The sequence below is a fragment of the Hippopotamus amphibius genome, chromosome 3 (assembly GCF_030028045.1).
Source record: "Hippopotamus amphibius kiboko isolate mHipAmp2 chromosome 3, mHipAmp2.hap2, whole genome shotgun sequence".
Classification (NCBI taxonomy): Eukaryota; Metazoa; Chordata; class Mammalia; order Artiodactyla; family Hippopotamidae; genus Hippopotamus; species Hippopotamus amphibius.
The window spans coordinates 48,360,050-48,385,907 of NC_080188.1; the positions used below are offsets into that span (position 1 = coordinate 48,360,050).

A 25,858-nucleotide genomic window follows, 5' to 3' on the forward strand; every position below is an offset into this window, starting at 1 on the left:
ATACTACCAAATGTAAAATAGTCAGTGGGAAGTTGTTGTATAACAAAGGGAGTCCAACTTGAGGATGGAAGATGCCTACAAGTTCAGTTTATTTTTGGTTGTACATATTAATGATATAGTATATCTTTTTCTGTCTAACTTATCTTACTTAGCATAGTGCCATTAAAGTCCATACATGTTGTAGCAAATGGCAAGATTTTCTTCTTTCTCATTGCTGAATAGTATTCCATTCATACATTTGGGGAGTGCTTATATCTCTTTGATATCCTGTTTTCATTTCCTGTGGACACTTACCTAAGCGTGGAATTGCTGGATCATATGGTAGTTCTATTTTTTAAGTGATTATTTTTTTTATGAAAGTATAGTGACTTGGGGACCCCAATATATTGGTAGTGGGAATATACATTTGTTGGTTCTTTCCGAAAAATAACTCTATACATCAAGAGTTTAAACATATTCACCCTCATAGATTCAGTAATTTTGCTTTCAGGAACATTTCTTAAGGAAATAATTAGAAATTTAGACACGTGTGCAAAGATATTTATTGTGCTTTGTATAGTACCAGGAAGGAAGAATGAAAGGAAAGAGGAAAGATGGAAGAAAAGAAGAAAGGAAGGAGGAAAGGAGGAAGGAAAGAGAGAGAAAAGAGAGAAAAAAATTGAAAACAACCTAATATTCAATAACCAGGGAGTGATTACATAAATTTTGATGTGCTCACATGATGGACTATTTTGCAGCCAGAAAGAGAATTTTATTTATCTATAATAAGGGTTGATATCTTTTATGCATAAAAGCTAGAAAAAAATGTTTAACTCAAGAAAAAAAATTAAAGGCTCCTTATGGAAATAATAGGCAAATGATATAAGTAGGAATTTGTAAAGAAAGAAAAAAATGGCTAGTAAAAATATTTTAAAAATTCAATCACTAATTGTTATATAAATTTAAATTAGAAAACTATAAATTATTCTTTAGTGTAAAAATGGCAAGGATTTTATGTTTTATTGAAGTCGAGTTGATTTGCAATGTTATGTTAGTTTCTGGTGTACAGCAAAGTGATCCAGTTATGCATATATATATTCTTTTAAATATTCTTTTCTATCATGGTTTATTATAGGATATTGAGTATAGTTCCCTGTGCTATAAAATAGGACCTTTTGGTTTATCCATTCTTATATAATAGTTTGCATCTGTTAACCCCAACCTCCCAATCCAGTGCTCCTCTGTGCCCCCTCTCCCTTGTCAACCGCAAACCTGATTTTTATGTCTGTGAGTCTGTTTCTGTCCCGTAGATAAGTTCATTTGTGTCATTCATATGTTAGATTCCACATATAAGTGATATCACATTGTATTTGTCTTTCTCTTTCTGACTGATTTCACTTAGTACGATCATCTCTAGCTCCATCCATGTTGCTGCAAATGGTATTTAAAATTGGCAAAGATTTTTTTAAAATGCTTCCAAGAGGGCAGAGGGCCTTTCTATAAAACAGCAACATGTATTGAAGTAATATGTATTCAAAATGTGCAAAAAAACCAATATGCATAGCCTAATGAAGTTTTCTTAAACTTTTCTTTCTAAGAGCTTGTTTCTACCCAAAGTTAGTTAGATGTTGAATGAAAAGAAAAAAGGAAGTAAGGCGCGTATTGCTATCTGAAAGAAGCCAGTCTAAAAAGGCTACATAATATATAATTCCATTTCTATGACATTCTGGAAAAGGCAAAACTATAAAATATGTAAACAGATCAGTGGTTGCAAGGGACTGAGGAAGGACTGAATGGTTGCAATACAGAGCATGCTTTAGGATAGTGAAACTATTCTGTATGATACTGTAATGGATCATATATGTAGTGGGTACTCGGCACTATGCATTTGTCAAAACCCATAGAACTTTACAGCATAAAGAGTGAACTTTATGCAAATTAAAAAAATCATGTAGGAGGTTGGGGATTCCAAGATGATATACAGAGTATAACAAAAGAATCTAACTGTGTTACAAATGTATGAAATAGCCTCACTGCAGGGGTGAGAGGAGAAAGGCACTGACCTAAGTAAGTATGGAAATGAGTGGAGTCTACAGATTAAAGGCAAAAGAAACTGTACATAATGTAGAGCACATAAATACTGTGCTGTCATTGATGCAGTTGTTTCTCACGGGGTATATGTTAGCAATTCAGAAACTACTATACTTGTACACTAAAACTCAACAATTAAGCAAATGGATGGTGGATGATGAAAGCCGGGTTTCTTATTGTTGGAGTGTGAGATTACAGACAAACAAGGAAGAAGGCTAGAATGATCTATGTGGTGATGGATTTGAGTTGGAAACATCAATATGAACTCATCTTTATCTTAGTATAGATACAGATGGCTACCTGTGAAAATATTTATAGACATATGCATATACACAGGTTGGTGTACAAACATATTTCCTTACTCTGACGGCCAAGAGGGCCAAGAAGCAACCACCCCAGGCAGCAATGAGCACAACCAATCCCCCGATCTTGGCTTTGAATACAATTCTCTAATGAAACGATCCAGAGCCCATTAGAGAAGTGGCAGATTCCAGGACTGGGGCAGGAAGTATACCAGAGAAGCCTGGAGCATTTTGTAGTGCCAGAAAATAAGGACGTGCTCAAAACAAACCAACAAACAAAACCAAGGATGTGGGTGTGTTAAGGGACACAGTAGCTGAAAGAGCTCCCAATGCTATTCTCATTGCATTGTTTCAAGGACTGTATACTATCAACATGATTCCTCATTGTTGATGCTGTTAGTCATCTGGCTGAGAGTGTTGGTCAAGTTTCTTCACTGTCTGATGTTAGGAGAATGGCACTTTACCTCTTTGATCTTCCTACCACAGACTCATAACCTTAGTCTAATCATGAGGAAAATATCAGACAAATCCAAATTGAAAGACATTCTGAAAAATACCTGATCAGCGCTCCTCAAAACTGTCAAGGTCATCAAAAGCAAGAAAAGTCTGAGAAACTGTCACAGTCAAGAGGAGTCCAAAGAGATGTGACAACTGAAAATAATGGGGTGTCCTGTACAAGATCCTGGAACAGGAAAAGGACGTTAGGTCCAAACCAAGAAAATCTGAATAAGTCATGGATTTAAACTAATAAAGACGTATCATTATTGGCTTATTAATTGTAACAAATGCACCATACTACTATAAGATGTCAATACTGTAGTAGGGGAAACTGGTTATGGGTTCTATGAGAACTCTGTATACCATCTTCACAACTTTTCTGCAAATGTAGAACATTTTTAAATAGAATGTTTATTAAAAAATGATAGCCAATACAAAAATAACTTTGAAACTGGAAAAAACTAAAAAGGACCTGTGGCTTGTGGCAAACAAATACACAACACAAATTCCTTTCAAGCAAGGATTTGCGTCCCAGCCACTGGGGGTGCAGTTAGCGAACAGTCTCAACTCTCAGCTCCTTCAGGCTCTGCCTCAGCTGTAGAGAGAGGCCCCTCCTCAGGTCACAACATCCAGAAGCAGCCCATCTAGCGACTGAACAAGGCGAGGGTAAGGGCCACGCCATCTCTGCCCAGAGAGGGACAACTCTGATACTCCAGAACTTCCTACTGTGTTGGCTGATGATTTTGGGATCTATATTACGGTTCACATTCCCCCTGTGCCCAATCTGGCTTCATCCTATTTCTTTCTACATCTCTAATAAACATATTGCACCCCAAACTCCACTTTAGAATTTGCTGGAAGGTCACTTATCTACCCATCATGGGCCTCCTCTCCTTACAGAAGAATCTTGCTTGGTACTAAGGATCATTTTCCTCTCAGACTTACCTGGGTCCCCAACTTATGCTTAAACATTGCAACTTAATGCTTTCTCTGTTATCATGTGAAGAAGTGTACAGACAAGAACTTATATCCTTCTTCATATACATTTTTGAATACAAATAGCATCCTGATATACCCATGGCTGCTTTTGCCTGTCCAGCAGCCTTTACCCCTTCTTTTGGAAAGAGTACTTCCATTTTTCTTTTGGGGACTAAATATATCTGTGCCTTGTGATTTTGGTGGGACCCATCAAAGTGCAGGTGTACACACGCACACTCACTGGCCAAGGGGTGGTACGCAATCCCAGCCAGGCCAGCCAGAGTTTGACCTTGGGCATTTGAGTTTCAGGCAGAGTGACAGAAAGTTGGAAAGTGAAGCTAATTCCTGCCATTTAGTAATGCCTGAAGGGATGGTTCCTCTCCTCTGTGTTCATTCCTGGGTGAGATACCCAGACTTAAAACAAATATCTGTCTCGATAACTTCAGCCAGTGTCTATCTCTTTTGCTTGAACCAAAACCAAAGCAATAACAACAACAACTAGACCCTAATGGATATATTTCTACTTTGTAATCTTTACACATAGCAATCCATACAAATAAAGAATATTTCCACAACACTCCTAAAATGTAGAGGAAGTTATTACAAAGCACAGGGGGCAGTTAGAGAGAGGTGGGTATAGATGAGGGGTTTTCTCAAGTCCCTACAATATCCATCAATCCTACTTCCAGGATGTATTCTGATGAAATAACTAAATGTGTAGTGAAAGATGTATGTGCTAGGCTGTTGACCACAGACTTATTTTAAAAAATGAAATATAGAAATAATCTAGATATCAGTGGATAGTTGTGGTCATTAAAAATGTAATGAAGGCTTATATGCATTAATATGGAAAGATGTTTTGATATATATATTTTTTAAAGCTCTTTATTGGAATATAATTGCTTTACGCTGCTGTGTCAATTTTTGAGGTAGATATACTTTTAAGGGAAAAAGATGACTATAAAGCAAAATACCCTTTTTGTTTTTATAAATGTATACTTATCTATGTATGTATATATGTGTAGAAAAAAATCTAGGAATGAATATACAGAAATATTGACAGTTGCTATCTGAATGGTATGATTATGAGTGATCCTTGCTTTTATGTTTTTCAGAAATTTCCAGATTTTTTGCAGAGGTCATAGTACATCTATAATCAGAAATAATAATGGACTATTAAAAAGCAATGTTTTTGAATCTTCAACAATATAAAAATATTAAGTAGAAAGCAAAGGATAAAGTACTATTTTTAGCACCACCTTAATTATATAAAAATATTCACTGTTTTAGAAGAAAATACACAGCATATTAATGTGCTTTGAGAGGTTAGATTATTAAAGATTCTTATAAATAAATAAATGGTGTATCTATACACACACACATATGCAATTTATCTAAACAAAAATTAAAAGTACAAAAATGTTTTTAATCCAAATACAAATATAAACTTTGTCATTGCATAGGACCAGAGGAAGAGTTGATTACACATTTAAATTCAGTCCCTTTCTGGTTGGTTTGCTTCATCTGACTGGGAAGGCTGATAATAAGAAAGAGAACGAGAGAGGTGATCAGACTTGGCTTTGGATTAACCCTAAAAAGAATTGATGGACTTGGCCTCTTTTTTTCTCTCTAGTCCTCTCTGCGAGGATCAGTTTGATTCATGTCCAATCACTCTTCTAGCTCCCTTAATGATAAGAATAACAATTATTATTAATATAATTTGCTACCAAAACTAGAATATCAATTAGACATGCACAGTAACTGTGTCAAAACTTTGTAATAAGGATGTTAGCCCTTCCATTTTTTAAAGTTGCTTTATTGGATACATATGTAAATAACTATTCATAAATGTCTATCCTATGTATAGCCTTACAAGAAAAATGAAAAATTACAAAATCATTAATAATTGAACAATGACAAAACAATTCAAAGTCATTCCAGGATAGTATGCTACCATGTCAGAGGCAGGAGGACATAGTAGCTACATGTGGTAGTCAGCCACCAAGATAGTCCCTAGTGATTCTTGCCTCTTGGTCACCCCTGTGTAGTCATCCTCTACATTGAACAGAGACAATGTGATAAGAAATGGGATGTTGCAGAGATGATACAGTGTGATTTTCCTAACACTAGATCATAAAAGACCTCGCAAATTCCACTTTCCTCTTTTCTCTGCTGTGGATCACTTATTTGGGGAAAGTCAGCTGCCGTGTTATAAGGACATTCAATCAGCCCTGTGGTGAAAACTACATGGGAAAGAGCTGCATCCTTTCACCAACAACCAGTGCCAACTTGCCAGCCATCTGAGTGAGCTGCCTTAGGGGCAGACCTTTCAGCCCTTGGCAAGGCTTCAGAGGCCTACAGCCCCAACCAACATCATGACTGTAGTGTCATAAGAGACTCTGAGCCAGAACCACCCAGATAGGCTGCTTCTGACTTCCTGACCCACAGAGACTGTGAGATAATCACTGGTTATTGTTTTAAGTCACTACTTTATGGGTAATGTTTTATGCAACAATAGCTAAACAGTACTCTCGTGATATATTAGTGTCTTTTTGTTTTCTTTACCTTCTGCTTCACCATCAGACAATTGAGAGGGCAGGGTCTGGGAACCAGCATCTTTGGAAAGGAAGAGGGATGCTGAGGGCTAGAGACACAGGTGCCAGTTTGTACATTAGGGGGAGTAGGGCACTCCTGCTGGGAAGATTTGGTTTTCTTTGTAAGTAGAAAGCATGGAATAGCTGCTAGAGGGAATGACAGGCACTAGAACATACAAAAAAACAAACACAAAACCCCCGAAAAGCTAGCGGTAGACAGCATGGATGTGTATTGATCTGATCTATGGGACTCTGGTCTTTCTCCATCAATTCTCTGTGATCTAAGGGTAGAAATGATGAAAAACAGCCAGCAGTTAGGGAAAGCCCATGGGAAAGTTCATTAATGGCCAGGATATTCAGGGCATTGGCAGGGGAGACTGATGCACCTAGTAGTAATGTGTATAATTTCTTCTACGTGAACACTATGTTTAGTGATTTATACTGTAAAATTGCCAATATTTGACCATTTTGGCCTACAAAAATGTCAATATCATACAGTTCAACCTATATGAACTCTGTAAAGGGTAAATCCATATCTTCCTCGTAGAGGAGTTGGGTTAGTTGACCTCATTGAAAGGAAAGAAGCAAATCTCTTTTAAAAACCCTTAAGATTTAAGGGGACTTGTCTCAAATACTTCCTATTTCTCATTGCCTGGAACACAGTAAACTCTTAAATTCTTTTAAAATAGATATACATGCACATGATTTAAAAAGGAAAAAATAGAAAGTATATGAAAGGAAAAAAGTCAGTCTCCATCTTCATTAATTGTTTTCAGCTGCAAGTAGCAGAAACCTGACACTGGACTAAAACTGGTTTAAATGGTAGGGAAATGTATTAGTTCACTTATCAATCAAAGAAAGGTGAGATAGGGTTCAAGAGTTAGTTGATTCAGCAGCTTAACAGTATCATCAAAGACCAGATTTTTCCTGTCTTTCTATTCTGCTCTTTAGTGCATGGGCTTCAGCCTGAGGCTAATTTCTTCCATAGTTGTAAAATGGAAACAGTTGTGCTTCATGCTCCCTTGTTTGTGTCCAACAAGAGAGAGAAAAACTGACCTCCTGTGAATTTCTCCTAAGAATGAGAAAGCATAGTCCCAGAAGCTTCCCGCAAACGTCTCCTCTCATTTCACCAGACAGAATTGGGTCACATACAACAGGTCACTGTCAAGAGAACGGAACCATATTTCTATCAATCAGAGACATCCCTGGAGAAAAAGCCAGTTTTCCCAATGCATTTAGGTAAAATGGAGATGGTTGAGGCACCCACAATGTTTATCACCTTGGCCCACACCTTCCCCATATGCCTTTTCACAGAGGCAAACACGATTAGCAGTTTTCTGTGCATTCTTCTGAAGATAGTCTATGCATGTTCACTTGGAAGACTTTCTTTTTTTATCCTCTTTTTACAGAAATGATAGCATAGTGTAGACATTGTCTTATACTTTGCTTTTTCCCATAATACATGACTGGTAAACATTTAATTAACAAATGGTAAGAGCAAATATTTTGTAAGTCTGATGGTTTTACTCCTAATTATGGGCTTTGCTTATTTGCCTTTTGTACTGTGCTAACATTAAAGCCTTTTTTTTTTTTTTTTAAAGTTTCGATCAATTTCAGTTAGGCTAAGGGGGAAATCGGGAGGGGTTTTGTCTGGATTGGGGCCAGAGCATTAAACGGGATCAGCAGATCCTGGGTGTCAGTAAGACAGTGGCAGCAGGAAGAAAGAGAATTACGAGGGTCGGGTGAAATAATATAACAAAACAACAATAGCAAAGGTATGTTGAGTGCATACACAGGAGATGTTCCAGGTTGTGAGAAAGACACATTCAGTAAGAACCGAGTTAGGTCTACCTGATCAGCTCTCTCTTCATATCTGAAGATTCTCCTTCAAATGCTAAGCGTTATATTCCTTGGTGTTTTAGTAATGGAGGTGATTCTATTAGACGTGGTAAGTAAAATTCCAGAGAGCTGCATGAGGAAAGATGGAGTGCTAAGGAGGAGATGGAGTGTAACCAGCCTGCGTTTGAATCTGGACTCTGCCACTTACTGGTGTCACAATGAGAAATGGACATTGGACAGTTTTCTTAATGTCTCTGTGCTTTGCTATCTTCATCTGTAAGATAGGGTGATATCAGAAGGCTATCTGATACCTGTGATGCCTAAATGAAATATGCATGCAAAATACCTTGCACGATGCCTGACAGAGACGGCATTCAATAAATCTAAAGAGGTTTGCTGGTATGTAATGACTTCTAGAGAAAGAGACCTACTCTTACAGTTTTTGATGTAACAACAGCTACCTTGGTACAGTAGTTTTAAAAATAAATTTTATTGATGTATAATTGATAGACAATAATACATACCCATTTTAAGTACGGAGATCAATGAGCTGTGACAAATTAATTCACCCATGTAATCACCACCACAATCATGATATAGAACATTCTTCCAAAAATTCCTCATGTGAGGAATTTCAGGTCAGTCCTCTCTGAGACCCCAGACCACCATTATTTTGCTTTCTGTAAGTACCTTTTGTGTTTTTAGTATTTCACATAAATGGATTCATATTGTATGCACTTTTTTGTGTCTGGCTTGTTTCACTTAGCACGATGCTTTTGAGACCTATCCACATTTTGCATGTATCTGTAGATTATTTTATTGTTGAGTAGTAGCCAATTGTATGGATATTCCACAATTTATTTACCAATTAACCGGTTGAGAGACTTGGATTGTTTCCGTTTTTTGGCTATTATGAATAAAGCTGCTATGGATATCATTTTTGTGGCTACAAGTTCTTAACTCTTTTGTGTAAATACCTCTGACTGGAATTATTGAATTACATGGTTTATTATCTAATGCTTAACTTTATAAGAACCTGCCAAGCTATTTCCCAAAGTGGTTGTATATCTTACATTCTCACTGACAATGCATCAGAGTTCCAGTTACTCCACATCCTAACGATTGGTATTGCCAATTTTTCTAACTTTCACCATTCTAGCAGGTGGTATATATAATTGTGGTTTAATTTGCGTTTCCCTGAAGACTAGTGATACGGAGTATCATTCCATGTGCATTTGGCCAAACATATCTTCTTTTATGTTATGTGACTGAACCACACTGACTCCATTTTGTCAGCTCATCTTAGGACCACAGTCCTACCCTCTCCCTTCTGTGAATGCCTGAACTTTAGCCTACTCACAAGGAATGCCCCCAAGCCAGATAAATGTCCTGTCAGCGTCTGTCCTTGCCTTCATCTGATATGAAAACTAGAAAAATGCCTTTTGCTGAGGCAGATGGTTAATGGTCATGAGACGCCCCCCTGGGGCAGGAAAAAACCCCATTTCCTGTCCATGTGGACATGCTTCTCTCTAGTAGTCAGATTCTGTTTTTAGCTTTGGCCCCTCTAAATTCCCCTGTACCCCTTTTAGTGGCACGAAGTACAGCTGCAAATGCCTCTAGACCCGTTGTCTACCCAATCCTGCTTGTGTATGTTACCCACAATAACATCATAACTGCAGTTTATGGAGTTTCTTACTTTGTTTTTCAGTCTCAAAGTTCCTTCTCAGTTTGGAGGATATTATTCAATATCTCTGCTTCCTAACAGATGTACCTGTTCACATATTTTGCCCATTAAAAAACAATTTTTTTTGCTGGTATTGCAGAATTTTCCCCTAGTCTGTGGCTTGCTGTTTCATTTTCTTCATATGTCTTTTAAGGAGCAAAAGTTTGAGTTTTGTTGATGTCCAGTTAGTAGTTTCTGTGTCTCCTCTAAGAAGTCATTGCCTAACTCAAAGTCATTAAAATTTTTCCTGTTTTTTTTTCTCTAGAAGTGTCACTGTTTTAGTGTTAACATATAGGTTTATGATCCATTTGGATTGAGCCTTTGAGTATAAGTGAAATAAGGGTTGAGATTCTTTTTTTCTATATAGCTATCCGATGGTTCTGGTATAATTTATTGAAAAGGCTATCCTTTCACACAAACTACCTTGGTACCTTTGTCAAAAATCAATTGACTATACAGGTATGGGCTCTCTGTATTCTTTTAAGGGACTATATGACTGTACCTTGGCAATTCAACGTCTTGATTATTATAGCTTTTCAGAAAGTCTTGAAATCAGGTAGTTTAAGTTCTCCAACTTCATTCTTCTTTTTCAAAACTGTTTTAGCTATCCTAGGTCTTTTGTGTTTCTGCATAAATTTTAGAATCAGGTTGCCAATTTCTATAAAAAAAAAAGCTCCCTGGGATTTCAGTTGGGATTACATTGTATCTATAGATTGATTTGGGGAGAATTACTGTATATTTTTAAAATATTGAGTCATAATCCATGGACATGGTACATCTCTCCATTTAGGTTTCTTTTCCTTCAGCAGTGTTTCATGGCTTTAACACTACAGATTTTGGACATATTTTGATAAATATATCTCTATTGTTTGTTTTTGATACTGTTGTACAATACTTTTATATTTATTTATTTCAGTATCATAATGACCATATCCATGAAGTAAATATGAGCTTCATATTATAAGAAACTGGGACTCAAAGAAATCAAAAGACTGGCTCAATATCATATGATTGGCTAATCTCGCTTCTGGAAATGTATCTTATACATATGCTTTCATGTGTTCAAAATGACAGGCACAAGGTTATTATTGCAGCATTGTTTGTAATGGCAAAAGATTAGAAACAACCCTGAATTTACCAGTGGGACTGTTAAATAGATAATAATACATCATTAAAAATACTAGGCAGTAGTATAAAAGAATGAGGAAGATAACTATACACATATAAAAGGATGTGCAAAATACATTGTTAAATAAGACAAGGTGCAGAATGATATACATAGTATGCTTTTATGTATTGATAAAACATGGAGTAGGGTAGGAAATAACATATATTTATATTTGCCTGAAGTTGCTTAAGAAAACTGGAGATACACACAAGATATTAATAAAGTATTTACTTCTTGAGAGGGGTAGAAACTTTGTAGATGGTGAATAAGGTGGGAGACTTCATCCTATACTCATTCATTCTATGGAATATTCATTCTGTAATACTTCATTAGTTTATTTTATTTTTTAACCATGTAAATATATTACCTCTGCGATTGCTGATTTTCCCACAGTATTCACTTCTGATTCTTTCCTTTTATAAATAGGATCCTTCTCCCGAGCTTTAGTAGGGCATATTGGTGCTATATAAGAGATTACATATCCTAGCCACCCCTCCAACTAAATATGTTCATGTGACTGAGTTTTTGCAGTGGACTGTGAGCAGAGGTGACATGGCTATGCCCATGTCACTTTCTTAAAAGGAAATTGCTTTCCTTCCACTTCCTTTTCTTCTATCCCATGGGATAGACCATGGATATGGTGTTGGTAAACCGCCTTTGATCAGAGCAGATGAGATAACTGTCAGAAGTCGATGCAGCAAGAAGATAGCAACGAGGAACATGGACTCTTGGATGACCTTAAGAAGCATAGCTACCAGGTCTCTCTGCACTGCTCACCACCACCTGGACCATTTCATGAGCGAGAAATGAACATCTTTTGGGCCACTGAGTTTTGAGGTATCTCTATTACAGCAACTTAGCCTATACTCAAACTAATACATCAGTTTCGAAAGTAGCATAGCTTATGATATTTGGCAGTGAAGGAACATGAATCCAGTTGTCCTGACTCCCAAGCCCATGGTGTTCACTGTGGATGAATAAGGATGCAGCTATGCAACTGATTCTGTTACAATAGAATATAACAGAGTATAACAATGTTACATTAATGTTATATATATTTTATAACAGTATAATAATGAGGCGTGGAACATAATCTGCCAAAATTTATGATACCTACCAACCAATAACCACTTTTGTTGATCCAGATGGGACTAAATGAAAGACAGAAGAAACTTGAAACATAGTGCTGGTGACTTTTGAAATTTTAGGTTGGACAGAGGAAATTCGTGGCAATGCAAATTGAATTTGAAAAAATTAACAAAAGGCGATGAATGCAATCCAATAGATACTGATCGATGAGGAAGCAAGGAACTTATATTGAAATAAGTAAAGAAAGTTTTACCTCATTCAACAGGAACAAGTCTACAAAAAGAGATGAGGGTGCAGAGTAACCCCATGCACTAGAGTTATTCTGCTGGTGGAAATTGATGATGGTAGAATGTTGCATAGCAAATAGGTTGAGACAAAAGGTGAAAATATAGAAGTAATATTGCTGTTCGAATTATTCAGGTGGGTATGTATGATTCTATTTTAATTCAGTGGCAATATCTAGTGGTTGAAGGGACTTCAACTACATAAATTTTCTAGGCTCACAAAAAAGAATAATAAGTGATACCACAATAACTGGCTACAGGGAGAAAGGAATTATCTGAGAATTAGAGATGTGGGAACTGATCCAGCTCCAGTGCTGGCTGCCAAGGACAGTGACCATCAGGCCAAGTCATCATACTCCAGGGAGCCTGTCATTTCACAGGATGCCCCTTAATGAGATCAGAGTTTAAAAAGAGCATGTAATAAAGAGTAGCAAAAGCCTACAAGGATTGATACCTTCTTGTAGGCTTAGATAATTTTTGCTCTTAAAAAGAATATCAAGAAATTTTCAAAATTTGTTTTTCGCTTTTCAAGTAATACTTGCCATAAGAGGGTGAAAAGAAAGGATGAAAATCACTGCTTGATGCTGGTGATATAATGCTATCAGATGACCAAGAGAAGTCAAAATTACCCAGCTTTGTCTCCTCTCTCAAAGAGAATTACTTTTTAAAATGAAAAGTGTGTATAAACATGACTAAAAGGTTACTGAAATCCAGTGTGGTAAGTGAGCAACCAGTTGCTTTAAGTGAGTTAAACTTTCCAGGCCTAAATAAATTATCCCTGAAAGACTTTGCGTAAGTGATTATAGATTAGTATTAGTCAGCTTTGGGAAACCAGAAAAAAATAAGAAATGCCAAGGATTGAGGAAGGGCAATTTGTCTTGATTTTCAAATAGAATTAAAGCAGCAGGAGGAAGGCAGAGTTTGAGAAATGTTGGTAAAGTTAACATTGTCTAGAATGAGTTTTTATTTATTTTATTTTTTAAAATTTATCTATTTTTATTTATTGGCTGTGTTGCGACTTCCTTACTGCATGTGGGCTTTCTCTAGTTGCGGAGAGCTGGGGCTACTCCTGTTGCCGTGCATGGGCTTCTCAGTGTGATGGCTTCTCTTGTTGCAGAGCATGGGCCCTAGGCATGTGGGCTTCAGTAGTTGCAGCACATGGACTCATTAGTTGTGGCTCATGGGCTCTAAAGCACAGGCTCAATAGTTGCGGCGCACAGGCTTAGTTGCTCCGCACGGGCTTAGTTGCTCCGCAGTATGTGGGATCTTCCTGGAGCAGGGATTGAACCCGTGTCCCTTGCCATGGCAGGCGGATTCTTAACCACTGCGCCACCTAGGAAGCCCTGTCTTTTCACTTTTTTGATATTATCCTTTGAAGCACAAAAGTTTTAAATTTTGATAAAGTCTGATTTATCTGTTTTTTCTTTTGTTGCTTGTGCTTTTGATGTCATATTTAAGAATCTATCGTCAAATCCATGGTCATGAAAACTTAGCTCTATATTTTCTTCTAAGAGTTTTATATAGTTTTAACTCTTACATTTAGATCTTTGATACATTTTGAAATAATTTTTGTATATGGTAGGTGATAAGTATCTGAATTTATTCTATTGCATCTGCCTATTTCCCCAGTACCATTTGTTAAAAAGATTATTTTTCCTCCATTGAATGTCCTTGTCCAGTTAAGCATAGACACTTCAGTTTGTCTGTCAATTCTATTCCATCAATCTTTCCATCTGTCCTTATGCCAGTACCACACTGCCTTGATTACTGTTGCTTTGTAGTGAAATTTGAAATATGGAAGTGGGAGTCCAAGTTTTAACTAAATTTCAATGTGAATTTGAGAATCAGATTAGTTTCTACAAATAAGCCAGATAGGATTCTGATAGGGATTGTGATGAATCTGTAGATCAATTTGGAGAGTATTGCCATATTAACCATGTTAAGTTCCAATCCATGAATATGAGATGTTTTTCAATTTACTTAGACTTTGAAAAATTTCTCCCAGCAATGTTTTTAGTGTAAGTTTTACACTTTTGTTAAATTTATCCCTAAATATTTTCTTCTTTTTGATGTTGTAAATAAAGTTGTTTTCTTAATTTCATTTTTGGATTGTTCATTGCAAGTGTGTAGAAAAACAACTGATTTTTGTGTATTGATTTTGTATCAGTACAGCCTTGTTGAACTCATATAGTTCTGATTCTTTAGTGGATTCCTTAGGATTTTCTATATACAAGTTCATGTGACTAGAGATAGTTTTACTTTTTCCTCTCCAATCTGGATGTGTTTTAAAACATTAGAACATCTTTATATGCTACAGGAGGGGTTCCAGATCTGGTGTCAGTTATACTGTTTGAAATGAAAGTGGTAATAATAGCTTCTAACTTATTCCCTGTCTCTTATAGTGTTCCTTTCTAATTCATCTTTTATCATTTTTACTGGAATTGAGGTAATATGTTAGGGTTGTTTGATTGCAAGTCACAGAAACAAGCTCTAGATAACTTAAGAAATACAAACATTATGGAATGCATAAACTCTAACAATTTGTACTGTCTTTGGGTCCTGAATTCAAGATTCAAACTTAACAGTGTCTGATTAGCCAAGCTTAGATCACACACTCTTTTGGATATACTTTAGTGGTAAAAGGAAGGATTTGGTGGAAAGGAACTTTAGGAATCTCTTTTGTAGAGGTATTTACTTTCCATCAAGGTGGAACATTTGTTGGAAAATCTCCCCAAATTGGGGTTCCATTAAGAAGGGTATAAATCTAGCATAACTAACAATGTCAAATATTCAGTAGAGATCTTTTCTAAAATGCAAATATGTCACTTCTAGGCTTAACCTCCTTGGCTCTTCATCACCCACAGGATCACATTCCAAATCCTTAGCATGGCAATAAAGGTTTTTGGTAGCCTAGCGCCTAGCCTCATCTCCATTCCAATGCAGCTCAACATTTATTGAATATATCAGACTTTGTGAAACACAAATAAGCACTCTTGCCTTGAGACACTCATAATCTAGTAAAAGATGCATATCAGTATGATCATCTCTCAGTTAATAAACTTGTCTTGTAATAATAGCTAGGGTAACCATAAGTCCTGGTTTTCCTATTGTCCTAGTGTAGTTACGAATGGCACCGATGCTCTTTTTCAGTCTCAAAAGTTTCTAAGTCTAGACAATAAGTTATAGGTCATTCTAATAATAGCATACCTATGCCTTCTCAGTTAACTGAGCAAAATTGAAGGTTGAGATGGTATATTCCTATTGGATAATTTGGGTAGAGTTTAATGGAAAGGCTGTTTGCAAAGGTGTGGGCAAAATGTAGAGAAACAACAAGGGGTTTACCCTAGAATGACCTAGAGTAACCACGGCTTTTGGATGTAGCCAGCCTGCGGTCATGCCATAGCAAGTGAGCACTGGGGAATAAGCACCCAGACTCCTCTTTGTTGTATTGCTGTTGCTCCCCATTGCCTGAACTCAACTAACTGAACCTAAAGGAAGAAAAGCCCTTTGAGTTCAGGCTCTCCGGGGCAGGAACATCGATATCCTCCATCAGGACTCACCGTTACTACCCTATTTTGCAGTAGGAAAAAATGAGACGAAGAAAGGCTAACATGCTCGATGTCACAAAGCTGATAATCTGGAGTCGAAGTGCCGTGTTCTCCTCTCTACCAGGCTCCCTCTGAGGCTGCTACATACTGGCAATGCCAAATTACCTACCCTTCCCAGGGCATCATTACCCTCGAAACCACTGAATCTTTGCCCATTCTCTTCCCTTGTTTGGAATGTCTTCCTTGCTCTCTCCCCTCCTCCACCTCTTTGGTGAAGCCTTTTCTGTCTGACAGGCAGTGAATAGCTCCTTCTACTGTGCTTTGAAATCCCATAATTCATACATCTTTTCTAAAATTTGGCTTATTTATCAGAGTTGTTTAAACATCTGTCTCTCAGCAGACTGTGGCAGAGAGGAGTCCTCATTAAAAGATTTTCTTAGTTCCTAGCACAGTGCTGGGCAGAATTTAAGAGGTAATCTAATCCCTTAGCAACTCTATTAGGGAGAAATTATCACTAAACAGGTTTTCAAGCTCAGAAAATTGAAGCACTGAAAGGTTAAGTAATTCACCCAAGGTCACACAGCTGTGAGGTATCAATAGTAAAGCCAGGATTTTGAATCTAGGTAGTCTGGTTGTAGAATGATGCTTAAATAACTTCAAAATGAGAACTAAAATTCTGAAATAGCCTTCCTTGGTTGAAAGGATTTAAATTGCATATTTATTAAATATATTTATGCCTACCTGCCAAAAAAAAGAGGGGGGAATTTAAGGCACTGCTCCTCGTCAGTGAAAAAAAAATCAGGCAGAAGCTTTGTAAACTGATGATTTTATTCTAAATGGTTTCCTCAGACAGATGAGATGCTGGAATAAGTGACTTTAAACTTTTGGGATGAGCATACATAAAATAACCTACCAATAAAGGTAGGGAGTTCACAGTCTTAAAAACTAATCAGCTGTTTTCAACATAAGCATTTGCAAACAAAATAAGTAAATAAAATAAAAAACAATTAACACAATCCTGCAGTCTGGTCTGGTCAATATAACACAAAATGGAGAGTTGGTCTGCAACTGCCCTTATCAGGTTTGCAGCCTGTGGAGCTGTCTTTTCACAGGGTTTACCCTTTTGTCCACGGGCAGTGCCGCTGTGTAACCCTCCCTCTGGAAGAAGGAACAAAATGTCCGTATACAGAGAGCTGCAGATGGAAGTCTTTCTTTCCGCCTCCCTCTGCACAGCACCCATGCACCTGGTAATCCTAACTCAACACTTACAGAGTGCTTGATGTATGCTTGACATAAAATGGTGGTCCTTGTCTTCAAAGGATTTTAAGTCTAGGAGTAGGAATTAGTCAAAACTGAAGAGGTTAGTGCTCTGAGGGTCTGGGCCACAGACTGAAGAGCCCCTCATCTTTCTTTCACTGAGAGTACTTCCATCGTATTCTCATTCCTGGCGGTCTCACCAGGGTCCTGCGGGTGGAATTCAGCATGGGTGGCCTCTAGCCCCTTGACCGCCCCCGGGGCAACCCAGCACCTGCCTCGCAGCAGCAGGATGCGCGCCCGGAGCCCACTCACCCTTAGCCAAAGGCGGCGCGGCGCGTTTGAATCCTGCCGCCCATCCGGGGCAGAGACAGCGGGAACAGCAGACGCAAGGCCCCGAGAAATCTGGGTGCTTGAAGTCTCAGGTCAGACTCTGAGGCGCCCCGGTCTGAAGAGGTGGTTTGTCTTTCACCTAATTCAGTAAGCCCGGGTCTTCCCTAAGGGCGCAATCCCGTGGGCTGATTACTGCCCTTCGTCGCCTCACCACACCTGCCCTGCTCTAGGATCCAACTGGTTTAGGCCCCCGAGCAGCAGCTATCCTCCATCACCTTGTCTTCGTGGGCCCCTCCTCCTCGGCCCTACAGCACCTCCCGCACACCTTACCACCCACACCCCCGGCATGCACCAGGACCCTGCCATTCTGCCCAGCACAGACACGCAGCAACGCCCCAACATCTACCGGAAAAATACTTCCCCACCGCGGAGCAGTTTCCCAGGGCCACGCGCTCGGGGCCGCACCGACTCCAGGGTCAGCCTCCTGGCGCCGTCGCCGCACCCCCCAGCCGCAGCCCCGCGCGCCCGCCTCCGGCTCGTCGGGTCAGTCTCCAGCGATCAAAAAAAGTCGCTGAGCTCTCACGCGGGCCCAGCTCTCTGCTTACACCCGGGGGAGGCCGCGGCCCCCACGCTCTAGGGCGGTCAACAGCTGCTGTAATTCCCCGGCGCGGGCGTCCCTTTCTTCCTCTCCGGCAGGCGGTGGTTAGTCGTCCGCAGCAGCAACTACTACGGCCTCTTCCTCTCCACTGTGGTCGCCTACCCGGCCGCACGCTACAGTGACAGCTTCCAGCTGCCTGCCTTTTAATCCTTCTCTCAGGGAGAGAAGAATTTCGGAGGGGGAACTCTTCCCTCGCTGGGGTCGGCCCAGCCCCACCTCGGTCGCCCACTGCTCTCCCCAGTGGCCCGCTCCCCTTCCAAGCCGGTTCCTCCGGGCCGGGTGTGCTCGCCCGGGGCTAACTTTCCGCGGGATGCTGCCCCCGTGGACCTGTCTCGCCCCAATGTCCCGTCTCCCTTTCCGCAGCCGCTCCAGCTAGCAGCTCGGCGAAGCGCGTGGCGGGACCCGGGGCTGGGACCTCGGCGCCCAGGCTTTGACTCGGACTCCCGCACGTGGTGGAACGGGGGTGGCGGCCGGCGCACAGGCCGGGGGCTCTCGGTGGCGCAGGGGAGGGGTGTTTCGGGGCCGACCGCTGCCGCCGAGGAGGGCGAGCCCCGCGGCCTGGGCCGGCTGACCGGGGCTGGAGGCCCGCCCACCATCCTGCCTCCCACCGCCTCAGCCGGGGCGCGCCGGCTCACACCCCTTCCTGGGGAAGCAAATGGTCCCTTCCAGGCGGGTGGCCATGTTGCTCTAATAAAGCGGGAGGGGCGACGGCGTGGGGGGAGCAGATGCCGCCGGTTGCGCGCGGGAGCTGGGCGCTAGCAGAGCGCAGCCGCGAGGCAGGCGCGGGGGAGGCGAGCCGGAGCCCGAGCCCGAGCCCGAGCAGCAGCTAGTGTTGGCGGAGAGCACCCAGGCGCAGCTGGAGCCGCAGCCGCGATGGCCGTGGCCGTGGGGAGACCGTCTGTGAGTGCTGGGGCCTCGCGTTCCTCGTCCGCCTCTCCTCCGGCGCTGGGGTGGGGGTGGGGGGGTTCCAGCTTGCGGGCGGGCGCCGGCGGGGAGTACTGGGGGCCGGGGCGGGGGCTCGGGAAGGCGGCGGCGGCGGCTGTGGGTGTGTGCATGAATTTGGGCGCGCGTCTGGGGCGGAGGGGAGGGCGAGGATCCCCCAGGCTCGGCCACTACGTGATGCGCCCCGATTCCAGGAATGTGGGAGAAAAAAGACCCCTCTCTTAGATTTTCTTTAAGAGGATCCTTTTGGCCACGGTGATTCTCGGCTGCCTCCTTCTCCCCGAGCACACCTTTCCCCCGGTGACAGTCGAGAAAGGCGCCGGGTGCGGGGGTTTCCTCCCGGCTCCCCGGCGCCGAGGGGCGACCGGGGCATGGGAATCGTTAACCCAAGCGCTGTGTCACACACTTGTAGAAGCGGGTCACAAATAAAGGAGTGGGATTTCCGTGGTGGCTTCCCCAGTGCTTTGTGAGATCCTGGACACCCTCAGGCACCCACGCCGGTGACCGGGCCCTGCCCAGGATGTGGACAAAAGCCCTAGATACACACACGAAGTTTTCAAAGGGCCCCCTTGTCCGGGTGGGTGGAAGTCTTAAAATGCTCTGCGGTTGGAAGGCCGGGGAGGGCGGGCCGGGGAGGCGGGGGCGCGAGGAGGAGGAAGGGATGGCGGGTGCGCTGGAGAATCGGGTGCCCCCGGGCCGGGGCGAGGGAGACGGAGAGGGAGGGAGAGAGGGAGGGGGATGCTTAGTCCCGGAGTTTGCTGGCTGGGCAGGGGCCGCACCTCCGGCGGTGCAAGGCTCGGTCGGCGACTCTGGACCCGGCCCGAGGGCAGCCGGACTTCAAGGGTGCGGTTTCAGCCCGGGCTCTGCATCCCGGGTGAAAGGCGGAGGGAAGGGGCGGTGGCGGCCTTTCCTTTTTACTGAAAGGAGCGGAGCTGGGTGGGAAAGGCGGAGTCCTTTTTCTTTCTCTTTCCCCGTTTCTTTGTCGCTGTTCGAAGTCCACTTTCGCCCCACGGGCTTTATGGGCTCCTCGAGCTAGGTTCTTCCCACTCTACCACCTCCTTTTCTTTTCCTCTTCTTCCCCTTCCTACAACTGTGTAGCTGCAGGTGGTGGCTTGAGAAATTTTGTAGGTACAGACCAAAGTGTCGCGGAGATACTGGAAGCTCTGAAAGCCCAGAAATGCAAAATGTAAGACAGTGCTCTCAATTCCCAGGCTCTTCCCCCAACTCCTCCACCAGATACACTCCTTTTTTGCACCCCTCCCCCATAATTTAGCGGGGTCTCTCTGCGTGTTCTAATCCGGTTTGGTGGTTCAGCTGCTGCGATGTTTTCAAAGACATTCTCCACCGTCAGAAAATGTGCAGTGGTCATATTGAAGTGTAACTGTGGGTTTTTTAGGCATTTTAAACTCTAACATTTAATGACATACTCTTAATTCAGGTCTCCTCTTGATAATTAGCGGTCATAGGTTGTTGTTACTGAGGGAATTTGCATAGTCTCTGGGCCGATCCCTTAATTTTTCTGGTGAGAAAATTGAGGTCCAGAGGTCAGGTTTATCTGGTTAAATTACCACTCCGACCCCCCTACCCCAGTCCCCTTCCCCAACACACACACACCCACACACTATTTCCAGAGCACAGATTCAGATAACTAGAATAACAATATCTGCTTTAGATAATTGGGCAGTGGCTAGGAATGCAAATTGTGTGTGTGTGGGGGGGGGTCTTTCAATAACACCTATTCCTGGTACATTCCTGAGGCATGGAGGCGGTGGAAGAAATAATTTGCTGCACATTTTCTATAAATTAGTTCATATATGTCAGTTAAATAGGAACAGTATGTGGATTTAAGATTCAGTTGGGTGGCCATAATCATATCCAACACCAGGTCTGCCAACCAGATGTGAGCTTAATCCCACAGAATTCTTGTGTAAGACCTCTTTCATTCAAAAAATAGAGGTGATTTTACAAGGTCTGTGTATAAAGGAGGTAACTGCTTTCTCTGCACATACCCTGTTGTCACTAGAATTCAGATTAAATTCCTTAAAGTTTGGAAACAGAAGACTTTTTTTTTTTTTTTTTTGGACCCAGTTGTGGTGGGGGTGATCAGGAGTTAACTACAAAGTTAAAAAGTCTTTTCATTAAGTTTCCAAGGAGTTGTTGAACTGTTTCACTTCGTTCACTTGGTTCCTGTCTTAAGGGTGGTGTTTGTGGTTAGGTCTTCAAAACAACCCCAGTGAATGCAGAAGATTCTCCAAACCCAGCCCCAAGGTCTGCACAGAATGGCAGAATTCGACACCCCTCCTTTTCCCTATCTATTCTGTGATTTGAACAAAAGAAAGGAAGGGTGTGTTGAGAGAAAAGAATCACTCCGAAGTTGATTGTGAATGGAGTTTCCCTAGTTACTCCTTTAGAATTAGATTTTTTAAAAAAGTTGTTCAGGGAGGGTGGGAGGGAGGGGATATGGAGATATAGGTATAAATACAGATGATTCACTTTGTTGTACTGCAAAAACTGGCAAAACAGTGTAAAGCAATTATATTCCAATAAAGAGCTTTAAAAAAAAAGTTGTTCAGGAAAACATGAACATATTGCCTTCCCCTACAAACTGCCTCTCTTGTTCAGATTGAAGAAAAGTTCAGTCGGAATAACTTGCCCTCAACTTTAGACAGACGTTCTTGAACATCTTAGCGTCAGATCTCAGATACATGTGACATTTTACTGGGCAAAAATCCTTATATATCAAATGCAGTATTTTCTACCTTCTGAAGTGGTTATATTCAGTTACAACCATTTTAACTTCAAGTCTAAATTCAGACATTTCTGAAGTGGATTTGTTGTTGGCTGGGAAACAGAAGCTTCAGTCTGGTGTGACACTGTTTATTTCCATTTTAATCTCGACCCCTAGCTTCTCCATTTTCCCAGGAGTGGTTTTTGGACTTGGCTCTCAGAAGCTCCTGAAGCACATAATGCTGTTTCCAGAGTGTGACTGATGATTAGTGAGAGCATTTCTCCCCTAGGGATGCGTCCACATTTTGGATGAGTTAGTATTTTGGCATCCAAATCCCAGGGCCGCTATTATCTTTGTTTTAATCAGAGCATGGTAATTTACTGTACCTGGGAACAGGCTTTAAGTAGTTGATCCTCTCTCTTAAGGAGTGGTATTCATCAAGTTGTAGGGTCCCGGGGTTTAAAGGGACTTCAGAGGTCATTTGGTTCTGCCTCCTCCCCAGTGCAGAAAGAAATATTTTCTACGTTATTCCTAACAAAAGTGTTCAAGTTTTTCCAGTGGTGGAGATTCCCCTATGATATCCTTCAAGAAACAAGTTTAATTGTTCTTTTATCTACTGCTCCAAAAGGAATGGAGATCCAAGCTCATTCATTAGCTCATCTAACACTATTCATTGAGTACCTCTTATGTGCCAGGTACTGTTCCAGGTGGTAGGGATACAGTAGTGGACAACAGAGAAATTCCTTCTTACCTGGAGCTTTTATTTTCTGAGAGATTTAGTGTCCATGTGTATTACAGAAACAGACTTCAATAGAGTACATAAGTCATTTAGGGAGAAAGGAAATTATGTGTGTATTTTGAGGATCATCATAGGCAGTTCCTAAAGCTGTGGTCTGTCTTCAGCAGAAGGGTGAGGATGGACAATGAAATGTTATTTTCCCTTGTAAAACTGCCATTTCTGTGACGTGAGGATGTGGCCCCTACTTGGAGGGCTGTGACTTTTGGACCTGGAGGAAGATTAAATCTTTTGAAAGCTGTAGATTATTTTTCTGTCTTTTAAAATATCTTCTTTAAAAATGATGTGTCTACATCACAATGAAAAATTGACCCAAGGAATTGATTAAAAGAGGAAAACTACTCATATCCCATTGTCCTGATAGAACAATCTTAGACTGTTATTCTCATCAACTTTTTGAGGTTTACAGCAGCAAGCATAACCCATACCATATAAACTGCTACTAAGAAACCAAACTGTGTCTGGGAGTACTTGGTCTATTTGGACATTCGTGTAATGGAGGAAACAGATGCTAGTGCTTTCACAGTGGCCACCCCTGTGTCTGCGCCCAGACAAAGGAAGGAATGATTTGGATGGCCTGCTCTGCTTGATTTCCAAGAGACCCGGTGTTTATTACCGCTGGTGATGCCACAGCTGATGATGAACTGTGGGTTTAGGCTCCCTGTGGAGCAAGCTACACTCAGAGTTTTCTGTGCCCCTGTTTCTCTTTATGTGGCCTGAAGCTTGGTTGAGGGGGGGAGGGTACGGGCTGCTCTTGGATTTTTGTCATTTATTGGGAACTGTCTTTCATAGCCTTAGCTAAACTGTCTTAGTCAAGCTGAACCATTATTTAAACAAAGACCGAGAGCTAAAGCTCTATTCTTACCCCCGCCCAAAGAACTACTTTACAATATAATTGATACTCCCTTTGTTTTTTTTAAGTTTGTTTTAATCCAGATTGACAGAAAACCTGCTTTCAACTAAACAGTACCTCTCTTTTCCACTCAGGCCTTCTAGCAGCCCATCTATGCGGCTGCTGTTGAACATAGAAACAAGACTTGAGCTAAGGTGAAACAGAGAGGTTTCTAAAAAGAATGCTGGTGATCTAAAAATCAAATTTGCATTGTCTCACGCCTGGCCTAAAGTAGAAATCAGGAGTCTGTTGCCTGGTGTGACCAGAGTCAAGGCATTAGAGCCACCTTTTCAGGATCCGTGCCAGTGAGAGTGAATGCATCGCTCAAGCCAAAGGATGCAGGAGGTTGAGTTGTGTGGATGCATTCTGTCTACCTGTTGAACTAGAAACTAGGACTGCGTGGGATGGAATGTGATGTGTTGACACGGGCCAGGCTGGGGTAGAGGGGTAGGAATGGTTTCATGCTCCAAAAGAACATCTTTGGTATCTGAAAAGGGGAGCTTGGTTTCTGCTTTTTTTTTTTTTTTTTTTAATTTTTAAAATTGTTGTGAAACTATACATAATGTAAAATGTGTCTGTTTTTGAAAATTAAGTAACATTCCTTTGGGAAGAATTTATGATTTTCTTTCTAATTTTTTTTTCTTGTAGAAGTAGAATTATAATAATATAGATAGGTTAGAAATGGAAAAACAAAACAACCCTCAACACCCTAATGCATCAGGAGTCATTCTTGGCTTCCTAATCCATCTGCTTTATCAGATACTTGTGCACTTTCTTTGTGCAGGTGCTGAGGTTATGGTGTGAGTACTTGAGATGCCATCCCTGATGCTCTCATTGAATTTCTCTGAAGGATGACTAAGCACTAGGTCTCAGCAAGGAAAGGGAGGTCAGGTGGTGGCTAGGGAAGTGTCCCAAGCCAAGGGAACAGCATGTGCAAAACTCTGAGGCAAGGCAGAGCCTCTTAAGGAAATACAGTGTAGCAGGGATGTCAGCATTCAGGATGGGGTAGAGTGGATGGACATGAGGCTGAGAAAGTGGTGGGATGAGACCACATCACTTTTGTGGTGCATTCTTCAAGACATGGGTACTTATACTACACAGCTCTTTAAATATTTTATATGCTGTCCACCCCACTGACTACTAGGATATCCCAGATTTTTGAACTTAGTTGATGGAAGACACTGAAGATCTTCAGAGCACTAATTCTTCAGGTTTCAGGGGAGGCTCAGGGGAGTTGATTCCTTTCATGGCCAAATCAAGTGCTTAAAGAACAGAGGAAGTAAAGACTGAGGAAGGGCACGGAGAGGAGGAGGGTTCCAGTGACAACATTACCAGGTCTCTCTGTCTAGTTTTCTTTACTGAGCTCTTCCTCAAGATGTAGAACTAAAGTCTTATTTCCTTAGACACTGAAGCAATTGAGTCCTGAAGGGTCGGGGTGGGGTAGAATGCGAGGACTCCCTCCACCTTGGACTGCAGGTGTCACTTGGTTTTGTCCTTAAAGAAAACTAAAGGGACTTCCCTGGTGGTGTGATGGTTAAGATCCCTGGTCTGAGAAGATCCCACATGCCGAGGAGCAACTAAGCCCATGTGCCACAACTACTGATCCTATGCTCTAGAGCCTGCGAGCCACAATTACTGAGTCCACGTGCTGCAACTACTGAAGCCCGTGCCCATAGAGCCCATGCTCCGCAACAAGAGAAGCCACCGCAATGAGAAGCTTGTGCACCACAACAAAAAGTAGCCCCTGCTAACCGCAACTAGAGAAAGCCTGCGTGCAGCAATGAAGACCCAACGCAGCCAAAAATAAGTAAATAAATAATAAAATTTTAAAAATGCCTTTATTTTAAAAAAAAGAAAGAAAACTAAAAACCCATTGGATCCTATGAAAATAGGAAAGTCTTTTAAAAGCCAGAGTTCTGTTAAGACTTAATCCTTTTTCATTTATTTCCCTTTGTGTACTGTTTTCATGCCAATATAAACTTCATGAATCTCATTAAAGGTGCCCATTAAATTTACTCAGACCTGCTGTTGGAAGGAAAAGGCTTGACTCACAACCTCTATGTACAGGAAACCTGTGCAGCATCTTGATTTTTAAGTTTTTTCTATTTAAATTACTGTCAAGGCAGTTATCTCTCTTCATCCTCACAAAATTTCTGAGAAGT

General features: G+C 41.3%; 1 protein-coding gene and 1 long non-coding RNA gene across 7 annotated transcripts in view; one reads left to right on the plus strand and one right to left on the minus strand.

The window, feature by feature from the left end:
* Nucleotides 1-16,937: 16,937 nt before the first annotated feature.
* On the minus strand, nucleotides 16,938-18,723 carry LOC130849631 (uncharacterized). Of its 2 annotated transcripts, none has more exons than XR_009052770.1 (3): nucleotides 18,087-18,723; nucleotides 17,663-17,844; nucleotides 16,938-17,557 (listed from the first exon to the last, which is right to left on the minus strand). It is a non-coding gene; the product is annotated as an uncharacterized LOC130849631 (long non-coding RNA). The 2 variants fall into 2 exon arrangements; XR_009052769.1 differs by having other exon boundaries at nucleotides 16,938-17,251; nucleotides 17,363-17,557; nucleotides 17,663-18,723.
* A 326-nt stretch (nucleotides 18,724-19,049) lies between these two features.
* Nucleotides 19,050-25,858, plus strand: part of SEPTIN11 (septin 11) — an 89,156-nt gene continuing 82,347 nt past the window's right edge. For all 5 annotated transcript variants that reach the window (XM_057728629.1, XM_057728633.1, XM_057728628.1 and 2 more), the window contains exon 1: nucleotides 19,050-19,238. In XM_057728629.1, the coding sequence (XP_057584612.1) occupies nucleotides 19,212-19,238 (27 nt within the window). In that variant the 5' untranslated portion in view covers nucleotides 19,050-19,211. The remainder of the gene's footprint in view (nucleotides 19,239-25,858) is intronic.